General features: G+C 41.4%; 1 protein-coding gene and 1 pseudogene across 1 annotated transcript; one reads left to right on the forward strand and one right to left on the reverse strand.

The window, feature by feature from the left end:
• Positions 1–61: 61 nt before the first annotated feature.
• Positions 62–15,938, forward strand: UBR7 (ubiquitin protein ligase E3 component n-recognin 7). Its single transcript, XM_038545581.1, has 11 exons — positions 62–303; positions 2,081–2,214; positions 2,878–2,938; positions 3,965–4,060; positions 6,166–6,219; positions 6,437–6,542; positions 8,821–9,029; positions 9,209–9,358; positions 10,259–10,421; positions 11,517–11,578; positions 15,769–15,938. The coding sequence occupies exons 1-11, from the start codon at positions 154–156 to the stop codon at positions 15,859–15,861; spliced, it is 1,278 nt and encodes a 425-aa protein (XP_038401509.1). The 5' UTR covers positions 62–153; the 3' UTR covers positions 15,862–15,938.
• Positions 15,119–15,567, reverse strand: LOC102155272 (annotated as a pseudogene).
• Positions 15,939–17,144: the final 1,206 nt, after the last annotated feature.

A 17,144-nucleotide genomic window follows, 5' to 3' on the forward strand; every position in this document is an offset into this window, starting at 1 on the left:
TTCCGTTTGCCGGGGATCGCTCCTCCCCCTTCCTTCGCTTCCCTCCTTCGGGATTGGCTCTTGGGACGGGGCCCCGCCTCCTCCGGCCCCGCCTCTCGCAGCCGCTTTTCCCGCCTCCGCCGGGCCGAGCGGCGGTCCCTCTGACAGTTGAGGATGGCTGGGGCGGAGGGGCCCGCGGGGCGACAGTCGGAACTGGAGCCCGTGGTGTCGTTGGTCGACGTTCTAGAGGAGGACGAGGAGCTGGAGAACGAGGCGTGCGCCGTACTGGGCGGCAGCGACTCCGAGAAGTGCTCCTACTCTCAGGTGGGCGCGCGGCCCGGGCCTCGGCTCCGCGGGCTCCCGCCGAACCCCGGTTGGCCGACCCGACTCTCCCTCCTCCCGGTGGAGGTGCGGGGCCGCCGATGGTCGGAGGCGCTCCCTTCCCAGGCCCAGCTGCCCTGAAACCTCCGCCTCCCGGGCCCTCCTTCTCAGCCTGTGACCCGCAGGGCTCCCCTCCTCCCTCGGTCTTCCCCGGTCCGGCCCCTTAGGATTCTCCGGGCTTTGGCCCTGGGGCGCCTACTCTTTCCTTCCTCTCCCGTCTCTCCTTGGTGCCTCGGCTGCTGTGACCTCTCGGATCCCGACATCTTTGTTCTTACTTTTCCCATCCCGAGAGTGTTTATTTAGGAACCTAGTGGGAGAGCCGATCCAGAGTTAAAGGAGAGAGCTCTGGATTTGAAAATCCGCCCCCCCCCCCCTCGGCTGGGCTCCTTGACGCCTAATCCCCTACAATTTAGTTGGACAAGTGCTGGCTCGTGGCTTTCTTAGGTGAGACGAAGCAAGTACAGAGTCTCTGCAGCCTCCCCCCTCCCGCCATGGGAATAGACCGGAACCACGACAGCAGGTGGCACTGGCAAAGGAGGGGAGGGGAGGGGGGGGACTCGCTTGAAGGGTAAATTTGGCATTTGGAAGACGTTATGAATCAGGACTTGAGGGGGTGCCTGGTAGTGTTGGGTGACTCACGTTGTATTTCTAGGTACAAAAATGGAGCAAGGTGGGTAGAAGGAAACTACACAGGATGAGAATTGGTAGGAAGAATAAGGTTATGGGAGGAGGGGGTGCGGCGTGGAACATTGGGGGATGCGGTGAGAGACCTGGGGCCATTATGTGGTGCGGCCTGAGTTCATAATACTAGTTGTCATTGTTGGCCCGTGGAGCTTACCCTGCACAGGGGTTAGGTGGTTGAATTAGCCTGGTATCTACAGATAGTCCCAGATGTTGGTGGGTATTTTAAAAACCTTTGGTCACCACTACAACAACTTCTTTTCCTGCTTTCCTTTGAAGGGGGGAAAGTGTGTATAAGCCCTTCTTGAAATGTAGTTAGCTTTATGAAACGGACTTCCTAAAAATTCTCCTTTTATTGTAGGAAAATACGTGAAAATTGCACAAATCCTGTCTCTGGCTTGGGGAAAAAAGTGAACACATGCATGTACCTACCCCCTCTAGATTAAGAACATCATGGGCATCCCAGAAGCTTCTCTGTCTCCCTCCTCTCTAGAGGAGGGTAACCATTGTCAAGACTTCTAAAAGTTTTGCCTGTTTTTTCTCCCAACTTTTGATTTTGAAAGATTTTAAATCTACAGATAAGTTGAAAGAATATACGAACAGTTTTGCACCTCTCACATGTATTCACTTTTTGCCACACTTGTTTTATCGCTCTTCTCTATATAATACATATATTTCCCCCTGAATCATTTGAAAATACACTGCAGACATCGGGGCATGCTAAATATTTCAGCATGCTTCTCCTGAAATCAAAAGGATTCTTTTAATGCATTGATTTCCTCTTTGGTGGAGTCACAAGTATGATATTGCTAACATAAACCTATACACATTCTCCTATATTTTCATGTCTTAAAATGTTGATGCAGGCCAGCTTATTCTTATTTTCAACTGGCTGGGAATTTTAAACTATCAATTTTAAGAAAAAAAAAGATGAAAATAAGCACTAATATAGGACATACGTAATGATTTGAAACATGTGACAGTGTTTTGGCATTCTTGTGTAATTATTCTCTCTTTCCATTTTGGGGCTGTCTTTTAGGGCTCAGTAAAGAGACAAGCACTATATGCCTGTAGTACCTGCACCCCAGAGGGAGAAGAACCAGCAGGGATTTGCCTAGCTTGCAGTTATGAATGTCATGGAAGTCACAAACTATTTGAGCTATACACAAAAAGGTAAAGACAGTCAGAGATTGGTACTGAATGTCTTTTAAATGTTTTGATTCTTTCCCACCTGCACTTTTTTTCTTGTTTTTCCATATAAAGTAGTTGTGCACTGGTAAAATTTAATATAATCGTTTTCTATAACTGGAGAGAACAGTTTTTCCAGAGGGCCTTTTTAAAATTTATTTATTAAGATTTTATTCATTTATTCATGAGAGACACAGAGAGAGGCAGAGACATAGGCAGAGGGAGAAGCAGGCTCCCCATGGGGACCCCGATGCAGGAGTCCATCCCAGGACCCCAGGATCACACCCTGAGCCGAAGGCAGACACTCAACTGCTGAGCCCACCCAGGCATTCCTCCTCCAAAGGGCCTTTTAAAATATAATTATTGTACAAACTCAAAGTAGTCATCTTTCTCTGCCATTATTTTACTTTTGTGTATGTGTGTGATAATAAATATTTGTCTCTGCATGTTAATTTCCAGAATTATTAAATCTTTTATTGTTATGTGCTTGGAGAAGTTTCAAAGTGGATCCATGAACAGCAACCAAGGTCACTTTTTAGATCCTAGAAACGCATTGAAAGGGAAGGGGCTATGATAATGATTTAAAGAGTAACTCATTAGATTTAAAAGAAAAGTTTAAACTGGCTCTTCCTCATTTTTTTTTCCCAGAAACTTTCGTTGTGATTGTGGAAACAGCAAGTTTAAAAATTTGGAATGCAAATTATTTCCTGTAAGTAAGCACTGTAACTTAAAATGCATTGAAAATAGCTCAGGTTGATATTTGCCAGAGTGGATAAAAACCATACATTTCCGAAAAAAGAAGTTCTCATGCTTATTCTTTGCAAATAAGCAAGTCAGTATTAGACTGTATTCCATTTTTTATTTTGTTGGAAAACTAACCTATTCAGAGCCTACATTACAGATTGCAATTAATATGAAAGATTTTGGTAGGAATGTTCTTTAAAGTAACTCAGGCTTGATTATGTTGTCCTCATGGTTTAAGGCTTTTAAAGCAAAGGGTATGACCTTAAATACAATTAATAAAAAAAACTTGAAAATAATGAACGTGAGCTAGATGGACACAGGATTTTTTTCACTGCTTTTTGTATAATAAAAACTATACTTATAGTAACATTTATGGAAGTAATAGAAATTAAGTAGAAAGTAAGGGATTTTATATTGTTTGGTCATAATTGCTATTTCCCTCCTTTGAAAGTTATTTTTGGACAATTTCCTTGCCTGCTTTTTACTTTCTAGTAATGTGGGAGCTTTGGCTATCAAAGCTGGGCATTAAGAAGTATTTAGAAATTCTAGGTCAATGTTAGTTTATATAGGCCAATCATTAATAATTATAATACATTTTTATGAGCATTTCATTATTGATATATTTGGTTTCCCTCAATTACTACAAAGAAGGTACAAAAGATTAATTGTATTGATTCTCTGTATCCTGGAAAAAGTATCCTTTTAATAGGAGTGAATTCTTTTTCTTTGAAAGTTAAAGACCAACTTTTGGGGAGGAAGATATTTAGTGCAGAAATTTATTGAATGCATTAACTTCATGCAACATGACATTTACAACATTTATGATATTATATTCATATTACTTGTATCTTACTGTATTATACTGATAATATATTATAAGTGTAATATGTCATATATATGATATTTATATGAAAGTAATTTATACTTTCATGATACTTGAAATTATAGTTAAAATTAGACCATATTATATATTGAAATTAATTTCTTTCAGGACAAAGCAAAGATAAATTCTGGCAATAAGTACAATGACAACTTTTTTGGATTATATTGCATTTGTAAGAGACCTTATCCTGATCCTGATGATGAGGTAAGAGACTGGGAGGTTAATTGGAGGTTAATACCTTCAGTTTGCACTCCTCGTCCTGTTGTCCAGTCTGGATCTCTGTAGCTGTTCAGAGGGGATTTGGGGGATTGTGAAAGGATTCTAGGTTTATCCTTTCTTGGGAGTCTGGGCTGGAGCTGTAACTGGTACAGATCTCAACTATTCTTCTCACTCTACAGCATGAGAATGAAATACCAGACAGGACTTTTTCAAGGCCAGCACTTTCTTCCTTCTTCTTTCTTGTCGCCTGCCTGCTCCACTCCCCCAAACACTGTCCAGAAAATGACCTTCAACTTCTTGCTTCCCTAAAAGAATAGAAATGTGGTTTACAGACTGGATCCTCTAAAAAATTTCAATATATACAAAATTTTTTAAAATTTTAAATTAAAAAGAAAATATACACAGAATTTTATAAAAAGTTTTTCTTCTTCCTCACTCCACCTTCTTATTTCCTCGGTATAACCACTGTTAACACTTTTTTGGGGTATATGTTTTTACCCTATTTCTGTGCGCACATAAGTGGATGTGTGTTTCAATTTGTAATTTTAACAAAAGCGAAAATTCGGTATATTCAGTTCTACAACTTGCTTTTCTCACTTATGTATATCATAGACATCTGTCCATGCAAAACAGCACAAATCCACCTTATTCTGATTGCAACCAGTATTCTTAATGCGACACGCTGTAAGTTAGTTACCTAAACGTCCTGTAGCAGACTGATGGTGTCTCATTTCTGTATTGTAAAGAAAGCTGCAGTGAACATCCTTATACAGTAATATGACTGAGCATCTTCCTGCCGGTATTTATGGATACCTAGACATAAAACTGGTAAGACATAGGATATTTATATTTCAAATTGCAGTCATGTCTGTCAAAAGAGTTCAGTCACCAACAGTAGGTGATAGTGTATCTTTCCCCACATTCTTTGTCAGCCCTACATACTCGCAATCTTTTAAAATTTTGCCATCTTGATAGGTGAAGAGCAGTTATCTTTTAAAATTTTTCTCTCCCTGATCATAAGTGAGGTTATGGATCTTTCATGAGCTTATTGAACATTTGTAATTACCTATCTGAAATGTCCTTTCACATTCTTGGCGCATATTTTGACTGGCTTGGATTTTGTTTGTGTATTTACAGATTTGAAGGAGTGTTTTTATGCTTAGAGAAATTAACCTTCTGCCTTCTTCTTGCTTTCTAGTTGTCTTGGAACTGTAATTATTGAACCAAATTATATAGAGGAACAAGTTGAAGATACGCGTTTTTCCCCTTTGAGGAGTTATAATAGGGAAAAGACAGAACAGTGTTGGGATATTAATCCGTAGATGCGAAAGCCTGGGAATGAAAGGAAAACCAACCCAAAAACAGTCTATGCCCTTTGGAATCTCATATTCCTAGCATAATTTAATTACTTAATGATTTAACTAATTCAAGTGAGGGAAATTGCTGTCCATGTTATCAAAAGACTTAATAATATTCACTTTTCGGTTTCAGTGAAATGAAGGAGTTGACGAATATAGGGTTGCCACATTCTACATTGGTCAGTTCACCTTACCTTTCTGGGTCTTGGTTTACATATAAAATGAGAAGACATTACTTAAACAGTTTTGTAAGAGTTAGATGCCAAGTAACCGAAGTGAATGAGCTTTGATGGTTGTTTCCATAATTTTTTTTTTAAGATTTTATTTATTTATTCGTGAGAGATACAGAGAGAGAGGCAGAGACAGACAGAGGGAGAAGCAAGCTCCCTTCAGGGAGCCCAAGGTGGGACTCAATCCCAGGACCCCAGGATCACGACCTGAGCCAAAGGCAGACACTCAACCACTGAACCACCCAGCTGTCCCATGACGGTTGCTTCCAAAGTGCTCATCCCAATGTAACCCTTCTGCAACACCAGTTCCTGTAAAGTGAGCTTTTTTGGCCTTGTGACCTGCTCTTTCTCCCTGTCTTCTTGACTGTTGGCATGTGGATAGCAGTTTCACAGAATCAGTAGACAATTATTTAATATCTAGTTCTACTCTTGGGCAGATTTACTTGCATCCCAGAATTCATTGTATGTACTCCTTAACATACAAACTGCTTTTCCATGTTAGATTCCGGATGAGATGATCCAGTGTGTAGTCTGTGAAGACTGGTTTCATGGAAGGGTAAGGAAAGCTTTTACTTTTTAAGGCTATTGTCTTCATAGAAAGAGAAAAGTTCTTTTCTTTATGAATTGTGCTATATTTTACATTATAATTACTCTTCTAAAAATAAACTATGAAGATATGATCAGTGTTCTATTGCAATATTTGTTTATTAATTAATGAGTATTTTGGACACTTGGAGACCACAAGAAAAATACTCAGTTTTTTGTATTCACAGCATCTTGGTGCCACTCCTCCCGAGAGTGGGGATTTCCAGGAGATGGTATGCCAGGCTTGTATGAAGCGCTGCTCCTTCTTGTGGGCTTATGCTGCACAATTGGCAGGTAGGTGTCTCTATGGCATTGGTGTGCCACAGACTTGTGCTTGTGAAATTCCTACATTCAGTCCAGAATTTTTAGCCACTGTTTTTTTTTTTTTTTAATTTAAATTCAGTTAATTTACATATAGTGTCTTATTCATGTCAAAGGGTAGTGATTCATCAGTCTTATATAACACCCAGTGCTCATCACATCATGTGCCCTCCTTAATGCCCATCACCCAGTTACCCCATCCTCCCCTCCAACAACCCTCGGTTTGTTTCCTATAATGGAGAGTCTTTTATGGGGCCTAAGTGGCTCAGTTGGTTAAGCAACTTCCTTTGGCTCAAGTTATGATGTCAGAGTCCTGGGATCGAGCCCCATGTCAGGCTCTCCACTCAGTCGGAGTCTCCCACTCCCTCTGTGCTCTGGTTCTCAAATAAATAAAATTAAAAAAAAAAGTCTTTTAGCAACTTTTTTTTTTTTTTTTTTAGATTGATTGATTGATTTGAGAGAGCACGAGCAGTGGGAGGGCAGAGAGAGAAGCAGACTCCGACACAGGGCTTTGTCCCAGGACACTGAGATCACAACGTGAGCCGAAGGCAGATTCCCAGGCACCCCTTAGCAACTGTTTTTATTTTTTTATTTTAATTTTTTTAGCAACTGTTTTTAATAGGACTCTGAGGTATAGAAAAAGTGTAAGATACACCACAAAGTGCTTCTAGATTGCTTGGGAAACTACCAAGAACAAATTTGTACTTAAGTAGCATGATAACAGAGGCTGGAGGAGACCAGAATTAGGGAAAAATGGAGGAGGCAGTTTTTGAATGGGACTTTGAAAGATAAATAGAACCAAAAGAAATGGTTCTTAAATGTAAGACATGTTATTGGTTGGGAAGGGTGGAGTAAAGTTTGTTATGTAGTGTTTTATTATACACTAAGGAATTGGCCCCAAACAACTAACTAATCAGCAATGAATGATCTTGAGGCAGTAAATAATTTAATTCAAATGCATTACTTAATTTATTTTTAGAGTGGCAGTTACTCATAGTATCTGCTGCTCTGCCCTCATGTCTTGCCCTTCTCACCTTTAAGGGAACATTTACCATATGAACTACAAACAACATAGCCATGCCTAAAATCTCACCCTACTCTTTGGTTGTGTCTCAAAATTCTTAAATTCATCGCACCTTCTTTCTGTTCATACTCTTTTCCATTACATCTCCCACTTTCCACTAGACCTGTATCTATTTCTTACTCATTGGGTTTTTTTTGATGGATCCTCCCCATCTCCCATCTCTTCGTTTACTTCCCTATCAACAGATGACCTAGTGTTCTGTTGAATTGAAATACCAATTGGAATAGCTCCCTTATCATTCTTCTTCTCTTTTTTAAAGATTTATTTATTTGTTTATTAGAGAGAGAGAGAAGGAGAGAGAGAGAGACAGAATGTGCCAGTGTGGGGAGGGACAGAGGGAGAGAATCCCAAGCAGACTCCCCTGCTGTGCACAGAGCCTGACTAGGGCTTCAGGACCCTGAGATCATGATCTGAACCGAAACCAAGAGTCAGAAGCTTAACCTGCTGAGCCACTCAGGTGCCTTTCTTGTCTTTTTGACAGTATTTCTGCCTCTATATCCATCCATTTTTATTTCTTGCTCTCATAGAGAAGCTGGTTGTTTTTCAAAACTACCCTACCACCTGTGTTTGCAGTTAAACTTCTCCCTGCTTCTTGCTTCTTGAGATACCCCACCTCCTTTTACCATCTGCAATGTTTTTTTTTCCTTTACATATAAAGTGCTTAAGTATTGATCGACATTTTGATTGATTATTTATTTATTTATTTATTTATTTATTTATTTATTTTATGATAGTCACACACAGAGAGAGAAAGAGAGAGAGAGAGGCAGAGACACAGGCAGAGGGAGAAGCAGGCTCCATGCACCGGGAGCCCGATGTGGGATTCGATTCTGGGTCTCCAGGATCACGCCCTGGGCCAAAGGCAGGCGCCAAACTGCTGCGCCACCCAGGGATCCCTGATTTTTTTTTAAGATTTATTTATTCATGAGAGACAGGGAGAGAGGCAGAGACATAGGCAGAGGGAGAAGCAGGCTCCTCAGAGGAAGCCCAATATGGGACTCCATCCTGGGACCCCGGGATCACAACACCTGAGCCAAAGAAAGACGCTCAACCACTGAGCCACCCAGGCGCCCCATATTCTGAAATATTTTTCAATCAGACTAAGTGATTTCACTGTTTAATAAATAGGTCTGTGGATATGTATGTTTCTTTTCATTGAACCCACAGTAACCAAAGTATCTGCAGAGGATGATGGGTTGGTGCTGAATGTTGATGGAATAGGTGATCAGGAAGTCCTCAAACCTGAAAATGGAGATCATCAAGATAGTACCCTCAAAGAGGATGTTCCAGAACATGGAAAGGATGCTGTCAAGGAAGTTAAAGCAGAACAGACTAGTGAACCCTGTACCAGCTCTAGTTCTGAATCTGATCTCCAGGTAACCAATGAAATAAGAGCCACAAAAGAAATAAAGCTTTAAGCAAAATTAATTCTGTAAGCTCTATAGCTTTGGATTTCAACTGTACCCTTTGTCTCAAGAAATTCCTCTCTACAATCTAAGCTAAGAAAACTGTTAAACTGTAAAAAAACATACTTCAAAACTTAATTTTATTTCAGACAGCATTTAAGAATCAACATCTCAACATGGAATCACAGTCTAGCTGCAAACTTCAGGAGCTTAATGCTAAGCAGTTTATAAAGAAAGACACTGCCACCTATTGGCCCGTGAACTGGCGTAGCAAGTTATGTACCTGCAAAGACTGCATGGTGAGTACCTCATCAGGGTCAATGTCACTGTGTTTATTATGGACCGATGCCTCAAATAAGGCCATCTGAAAAATATATTTATGAAAGTGATGCTAGGACTATTGAGAACAGTGAGATATTTTATTATTTTGTTTATTTATTTATTTTTAAAGATTTATTTATTTATGATAGACATAGAGAGAGAGAGAGAGAGAGGCAGGCTCCATGCCGGGAGCCTGACATGGGACTCGATCCCGGGACTCCAGGATCATGCCCTGGGCCAAAGGCAGGCGCTAAACCGCTGAGCCATCCAGGGATCCCGAGATATATTATATTAAGCAAATTTATGGAATGCTACTGGCAATCGCTTGTGTAAGTAATTAAGACTCATACGGTACTTTTTATTTACTTATCTTCATTTTAGTGGAAAATAGAAATTATCATTTTTATATCATAGAATTTACTTGGAAATAAAAATTGGGGGAAACCTGGGTGGCTCAGTGGTTGAGCATTTGCCTTTGGCCCAGGGCGTGATCCCGGGATCGAGTCCTACACCAGGCTCCTTGCAGGGAACCTGCTTCTCCCTCTGCCTGTGTCTCTGACTCTCTCTCTCTCTGTGTCCCTCATGAATAAATAAATAAAATAAAATTTTAAAAAGAAATGAAAATTGGCTGAAAGTTACAGTAAGTCAGTGGTTTTTAAGTAAAGATCTCTTAGACTATACAACACCTACTGGGAAGTTGAGGAGATTTCTAGAAGAGATTTGGGCAAAAAGAAGAAATCACTCCAATTCTGTACTAAGGTTCAGGTTTTCTGGAAGTTCATCTAAAAACATTAAATGACTTTTTAGTGATTCTCATGAAGTTGACCTCCCAAGAATGACATACAGTTCTAATGGGAAACTGGTTTTATTTTTTGAAGAAAATGTATGGCGAGCTAGATGTCCTGTTCCTGACAGATGAACATGACACAGTTCTGGCTTATGAAAACAAGGGCAAGGTCGACCAAGCAGCTGACAGGAGAGACCCTTTAATGGACACCCTTAACAGCATGGACAGAGTCCAGCAAGTGGAACTTATTTGTGGTAAATGCTGTTTGAACCAAAATTCATGAAGTACATAGTTTCCTTCACTCTTAAAATATGTATAAGGAGGACCACTAATACCTGTCATTTTTGTTTAATAACAAAATTTAAAATCGGAAATGCAGAGTAGGCCTCAATTACACTTGCCTAATTGTAGTGTTGCTGGGTATTTAGCTGTTGTCAGCACTGAGTCCGAGTTCTGTACTAGGATAATTATTACATGCTTGAGAAACCTTAACATATGCTGTTTTGATTCATAGTAGATGTACAAGTAAAGAATAATAAGAAAATCGGTGTCTTTTCCATCCATTGAAATAGTTTTCACTGAACATTACAGGTCCTCTTTTCTGACGGTCCCTCAGGCTGCTCCAGGGAACCGCCAGAGGGGAAAAGCATCCCTAAGCCCTTCATTGCAGGCGTTTGCATATTTCCCCCAGCATACCCGACATATTTTAGTAATTTCCATCCCAGACAGATTTTAGTAATTTCCATCCCAGCCGGTCTCTACTTGGATGCCAACACCTCTGTGGCATTGATCATTTCTGTCTTTTATTTTTAACAATTTAATTTCCTTTGCCTGTATTAGACTAAAAGCTTTTCAAGGATGGAGGCTGCATCTGAAAGATTTTGTAGCCCTCAGGGTGCCTCATACATAATAGAAACTATTAAGTGAGTGAATGAGTTTTAAATTTAGTATTTGACAAGTTCAGGATTATTTCAACTATTAGAATTCCAGAGAGATAGGGGAGCCTGCTTCTCCCTTTCCCTCTGCCTGCCGCTCCCCCTGCTTGTGCTGTGTGTCAAATAAATACAATCTTTAAAAAAAAAAAAATTTTCTTAGCTAATCTTTTTGGACCTGAGGATTTTTTTTTTCCTAAGAAGTAGAGTTCTAGATATCAAAGTGAAAGAACTTGGGAGAAATTAGGAGCAAGTTTCTATGCATGTTTCACTTAGAAAAAAATTTAAGGTATTAACAATACTCAAATGTTAGTGGGAAAGTACTTTGTTTTTTGTTTGTTTTGTTTTTTAGTACTTTGTTTCTAAAAGCAAATGACTTGCCTAAAGTCTACTCCCTTTTTTGTTGTTTTGATTTAGAATACAATGACTTGAAGACTGAACTCAAAGACTATCTCAAGAGATTTGCTGATGAAGGCACGGTATGTTAAGTTAAAGAACTTTAATCATATCCCTATATGTTTTAAATAAACTGTTTATTTTCTCGGATGAAGAAATGACGGTGCATCTTAAACTGGATGCTCAGGAGGTGAATGCGGGCAGAGCTAAAGGAAATCAGTGAGAGGTGGTGAAGGAATGGCCTGGCCACGCTGAAAGACCAGAGGGAAGGAGGGGTGAAGGGGCCACACGGGTCTGGAGAGAGTACATGTAGCTGAAGAGAAGGCCATCAGCCATCCTGACTCGGCCTATCCTAACCTTCAGGCAGAGATCCTTGGATGAAGAAGGAAAAATGACCAGGCAGGGAAAAGTTAATGCCAGACCCCTTTTTTGGATTATAGATTCTATAGTTGAGAATAAAAGAATTTCAAAACTGGGACTAAAACTTTTTTCTTGCTAGTAAGAGGATCTATACACTTTTAAGGGTGACACTGATTCTAAGATGTGTATATTTAAAATAGTGTTTCAGAGGTGCCTCGGTGACTCGGTTGGGCGTCTGCTTTCAGCTCAGGTCATGATCCCAGGGTCCTGGATCAAGCCCTGCATCCAGCTCCCTACTCAGTGAGGAGTCTCCTTCTCCCTCTCCCTGCTCATGTTCTCTCTTGCTCAAATAAACAAAATCTTTAAAAATTAAATTAAATAGTCTCCCTGAGGAGTTTACAGATACCTCCTGGCTCTTTACTATTCATACACTGGTGACAAAAAATTTTCTTTCTCTTTTGTTTTTTTTTAGATTTTATTTATTTATTCATGAGAGACACAGATACATAGGCAGAGGAAGAAACAGGCTCCCTGAGGAGGCAGGGGGACCCGAAGTGGGACTTGATCCCAGCACCCCAGGATCATGACCTGGGCCAAAGGCAGATGTTCAACCACTTAGCCACCCAGGCATCCCAACAAAAAGTGTTTCTGAAATACTTTTCTATCTTCCAAAGGCAGATATTAAACAAAATTTAACTTTTCTTTTCTTGGCCTAAAAGTATCCTTATAGTTGGTTTGCTCTCTGTGTTTAGACACAACTTAAGTCAGGCATGGGCCTAACAGCTGCTGAGGAAGTGTGCTGATACTTGCTGTCTTGGAAGGAGACTTGGCCAGCTCGCTTGAGGCCACTTTCTCCTTGCTCATAAATGTGGCAAGAACTTGGAGCTGCCTGGATGTCTGGACAGGGTCACAGCCCTGCCTTTCTGCAAAATGAGTTGTAAAGTCAGAAGTTTCCTAGTTGGTGTTCTCATGTTTTAGGGAATGCTCTTCACGGACCCTATGAACATCATCCTGCCTCTCAGCAGTTCTTAAACTACAGTTATTGCTGTTCCTCTGGTTAATGTAGACTCATGTTTCTCTTTTGCTAGAACTGAGAACATTCATGGGGTTCCTGGATGGCCTAGTCAGTTAAACATTTGATTCTTGATCTCAGGTCAGGTCCTAATATCTGGGTTGTGAGTTCAGGCCCCATATTGGGCTCCACACCAGGTGTGGAGCCTACTTTAAAAAAAAAAAAAAAAAAAAAAAAAGGAACTAAGAATGTTCACAGGTGTAACTATTTTAACCTTGGCACTATTTTTTTATATTGTAGTTGACATACAATGTTACATTTATTTCAGATGTTTATTAACCTCTGCACTATAAATAGAAATTTGAGGTCTTTCACATGTGCCAAAATATTTTTTTTTTTATTGTTTGTTCCATGACATTACTAACTAGATCTTTACAAAAACAAATAAGAGCTTTCAGCTACAATCAAGTTAATCTGCTTTGGTTGTATTTGTCCACATAAGATAAAAAGTTCTAGATGTTCTCAGATGATGGACTGCCTTTTATTTTATGTTTGTGTTTGACTATAAAAGAACACTTAGAAACTACACAATTTCTTTTTTTTTTTTTTAATATTTTATTTACTTATTCATGAAAGACAGAGAGAGAGAGAGAGACAGAGACAGAGAGAGAGAAGCAGGCTCCATGCCAGGAGCCCGATGTGGGACTTGATCCCAGGACTCCAGGATCATGCCCTGGGCCAAAGGCAGGCATTCAACCGCTGAGCCACCTAGGCATCCCAAAACTACACAATTTCTGAGACAAACCAAGAAAATGATTTATCATTGTTTATTCTTTAACATTTCTACTGTGCATGTTGGCTATGACCATTTGAGAGTCTAGAAGCTAAAAATTGCACCCTCTAATTTGCTTGCTCCCCTCTCCCAATATCCTTGTAGGTAAAATTCTTTTTTTTTTTTTTAATGCCTTTCAGTGTTTAGTGTTGGTAATGCAGCATAGGGATAGATCCTTTGAGTTGGAATTTCTACATGTCCTGTATATTAGCATTTTTATAAGTGAATTCCCAAGCCATTTAGCAAATGTATTAGAGCTTTGAGCTTCCGTGTCTCGAGTGGATTAGCTACCTAGATCTTGAATCAGGGGTTCTGATTCCTCACTAGTTGACCAGCTGTCTCACTCTTGGTGCTTGCAAAACTGGTGTATCAGTTACTAGTCTGTGTCGTTCTTTCATTTAGAGGATTAATAAGTATCCTGTCATCCCAAGGAAGTTATCCAAGTAGGCATGGCTGTTTGTGTACTTTAGCCACACTTACCTTTGGGGAGTGAGAAGGAGAGTTTCAGTTAATACACAAGTATTTATCTACTTTCTTACCTTTCCCCCCTCTCTCCCTCTTGCTCACCTGTATTCCCTGGGCTTTCTTTTCCTCTTTTTCTTTCCCTCTGTTCCTTCATAACAGTAAGAATGTGTTACCTTTGTACTTAAAAAGTAAATGAACAACCTGTCTCTTTTGATGGACTTCAGGCAACAGGTAGGTCCCATCAGCTGGCTAGACACTCTTGTGAGCAGAGACTCCTTCCAGGGTGTCCCACTTCTTCATCCATATTACCCCACTTACTTTATTTTCTCATTTCTAGTATCTTATTTTGCTAATATCATAAACACCTTTGTATGATGTCCTAATAATCCTTTTTCCAAGGAAATGGAAGATAAATTTCTCTTTGCATAAAATGGATATTCCATTTCCTAAGAGTAACACTTCTTTATTTTTGGCCAGTTACTCTTTTTATGTAGCAAACATTTCTAATTTTGGACTCATGAAGAGGGCGACATTTTTGGTTCCTTTTTTCCAGTAAAGGAGAAAACACAAATCTCAAAGCAAAACAGACTCTGTTTTCTGTGGGCACTCACACGGAGCTGAAGGATCTTCCCAAGAGACAGCTGTGGTCACGAGAGAGGGCGCTGGTCTTGAGAGACCTTCAGGGTGCTCGGTTATATGCTGACTTTGCCACTTTCTCTTCAGCCAAAGGACTTACTATGGGCCAGGCCATGTTTTACAGGCATTAAATCTGATCTGATCTCTCAACAACCCTGTTAGTCAGATAGGTGCTGCTTTTACCTCATTTCATGTGAAGGGGCCAGAGTGGGTGATGGCACCCGTGATCAGCCCTGCTCTCCTCTTCCTCTTTACTGTGTGACTCTGACCAGGCCTGCGTCTGTGCACCTGGAGAGGCTCTCTATAAGATGGAGACAGTATAATCACAGATTAAAATAATTTTTTGTGTGTGGAAAGGACATTTATTTATCAAACTGTAAATCAGAAGGGGTAGGCAGGGTATAATAGGAGGAGCTGAGTGGTCACGTGTTAGGCATCTGTTCCTTCTCTCTGTCCTCCTGGGCCTGGATCCTGAGCTCCTCAGCTCAGGCCACCTTGGACCACAGGTAGGAGCCACCCACAGATACATCATTCGCTTTGAATAGGTGTTCATAGTTCTTCTGGATCTCCTTGGGGCTCAGCTTGAGACTTGGGGACTCTGCTGGGCCTCCTGGAGGCTGAGGCTGGACAGGTTGGAGGTAGCCACAGATTGGTGTCAAGCCCATCCTGGCTGCAAACTCCTGCCACAGGGCTCCATGCAAAGGCCGCGCCTACCACTGCACCCCCATCACGATGATCTGGGCCAGGTGTTTGGCCCTGGTGGCTGCTCTACCTCAGCATCACAGGCTCCGGCCTTCTGGCCCCGTGGCCCCAGCTCAAGGGTGGCCGGTGTGTCCAAGGTCAAGGGAGAGATCACATTAAAATAATTCATATCAGCAGTATTGTTCACCTTGTCTGTGACTATTATGACCAGTTATTGCCAACCTGTAATGCGTGCCCCTTTCCTAATCTGTGCTTCCCATCAACAGGTTGTTAAGAGAGAGGACATCCAGCAGTTCTTTGAAGAATTTCAGTCGAAAAAGAGAAGAAGAGTGGATGGGATGCAGTACTATTGTAGCTAGAGTGGGGGTTGGCGCCTTCTCAGCGCGGCCAACTCGAAGGCCATTTACTGTGCCAGGAATAAAAGAGGCGTATCTCACATCTGGTCCTGTTCCAGCCTCTCCCTAAAGAGGCCTCCCCTCCGACCTTGAGCTTCCTTTTCTCCCCAGTTCCAGTTAGCCACACGGTGTATGCCGATCTGACAACCAGCACCCTGACTCCGCCAAACACGGCTCATTCCTCAGACTGCAGGCCCGCCACCCGACTACCAAATAACCCCCAGGTTATTTGCTTAGAAGTTTGAAGAAGTTTGATTGGGTTTTGAGAAAGTAAACTAGTTTCTTTTCTAACGACTGGTTCTTTAACTCCTGACGTGTCCGCCCTGCCACAGAGCTGTTGTCTCCGGGACCTGCTGTGCGGGGCAGGCGGGGCACCCTTCCTGTCCGCAGAACCCTGCCCGGTGCCTTGGGTTGGAGCCTCCTCGGGCCTGGTCTGCCTCCTCCCACACCCCTGCTCTCTCGAGTGTGGTCACAGTGGGAGGCATCTCGAAACTTGCTTCTCCTGGGCCCAGCCTCCAGGAGAGCCCAGGCTGAGGGTTTTCTGGGCTGGTTGCCTGTCACAGGCAGGGAGGTTGGCCCATGGCAGGATCGAGGAAACCAACCTTTGTTACAATTTTTACTAATAAATTCAAAGTGAAATTTTCCTTCACAGTTCTCCTGGCACTAGAACATTAGGATTTCAGTACTGTAGTGCTCGCAGGGCTTCCTGGAGAAAATTCGCCCGTGTGCTAGTCCCTCATCTGCTGCTTAGAAAACAGACCGGGTACTACCCTGTGAAATCTTGGTGGTTTACGAAGTCCTCTGGATTTCTTTCTATTATCAGGGATATTCATAAGCGTATAGTAAAAACGGACCTATTTTGATATTGTTCTGTTATGAAAATGTTATTAGAACCCCAGTAAATTATTATTTTTCCCTTTAAATCTGTGTTGAAGAAAAAAGATCCTGGTTTAGCTTGTAGCGAGCAGGGCGGTGAGTGCCCTGTTCCGGAAGAGGCAGACTTGTGTAAGAGATTCCAGACTAGACCCCAGCTGCACAAATGATGAGCTTTATGTAAATAAATGTTCGTGTCCACAGCTGGTTCTCTAATGACCATGAAATCTGCTTTTGAAGAACCTTGTGGAATGTTGTATAAAACCCCATGTTTGAGGGGAAGTCTCCTTTCAGTTAGTAGGAAATCTCTCTACGGCCCTCAGTCTATGTGGACAACAGCTTTGCTAAACACAGCCCTCAGTTGCCCTCCGTGT

Source organism: Canis lupus, chromosome 8, assembly GCF_011100685.1.
Source record: "Canis lupus familiaris isolate Mischka breed German Shepherd chromosome 8, alternate assembly UU_Cfam_GSD_1.0, whole genome shotgun sequence".
NCBI classification, from domain to species: Eukaryota; Metazoa; Chordata; class Mammalia; order Carnivora; family Canidae; genus Canis; species Canis lupus.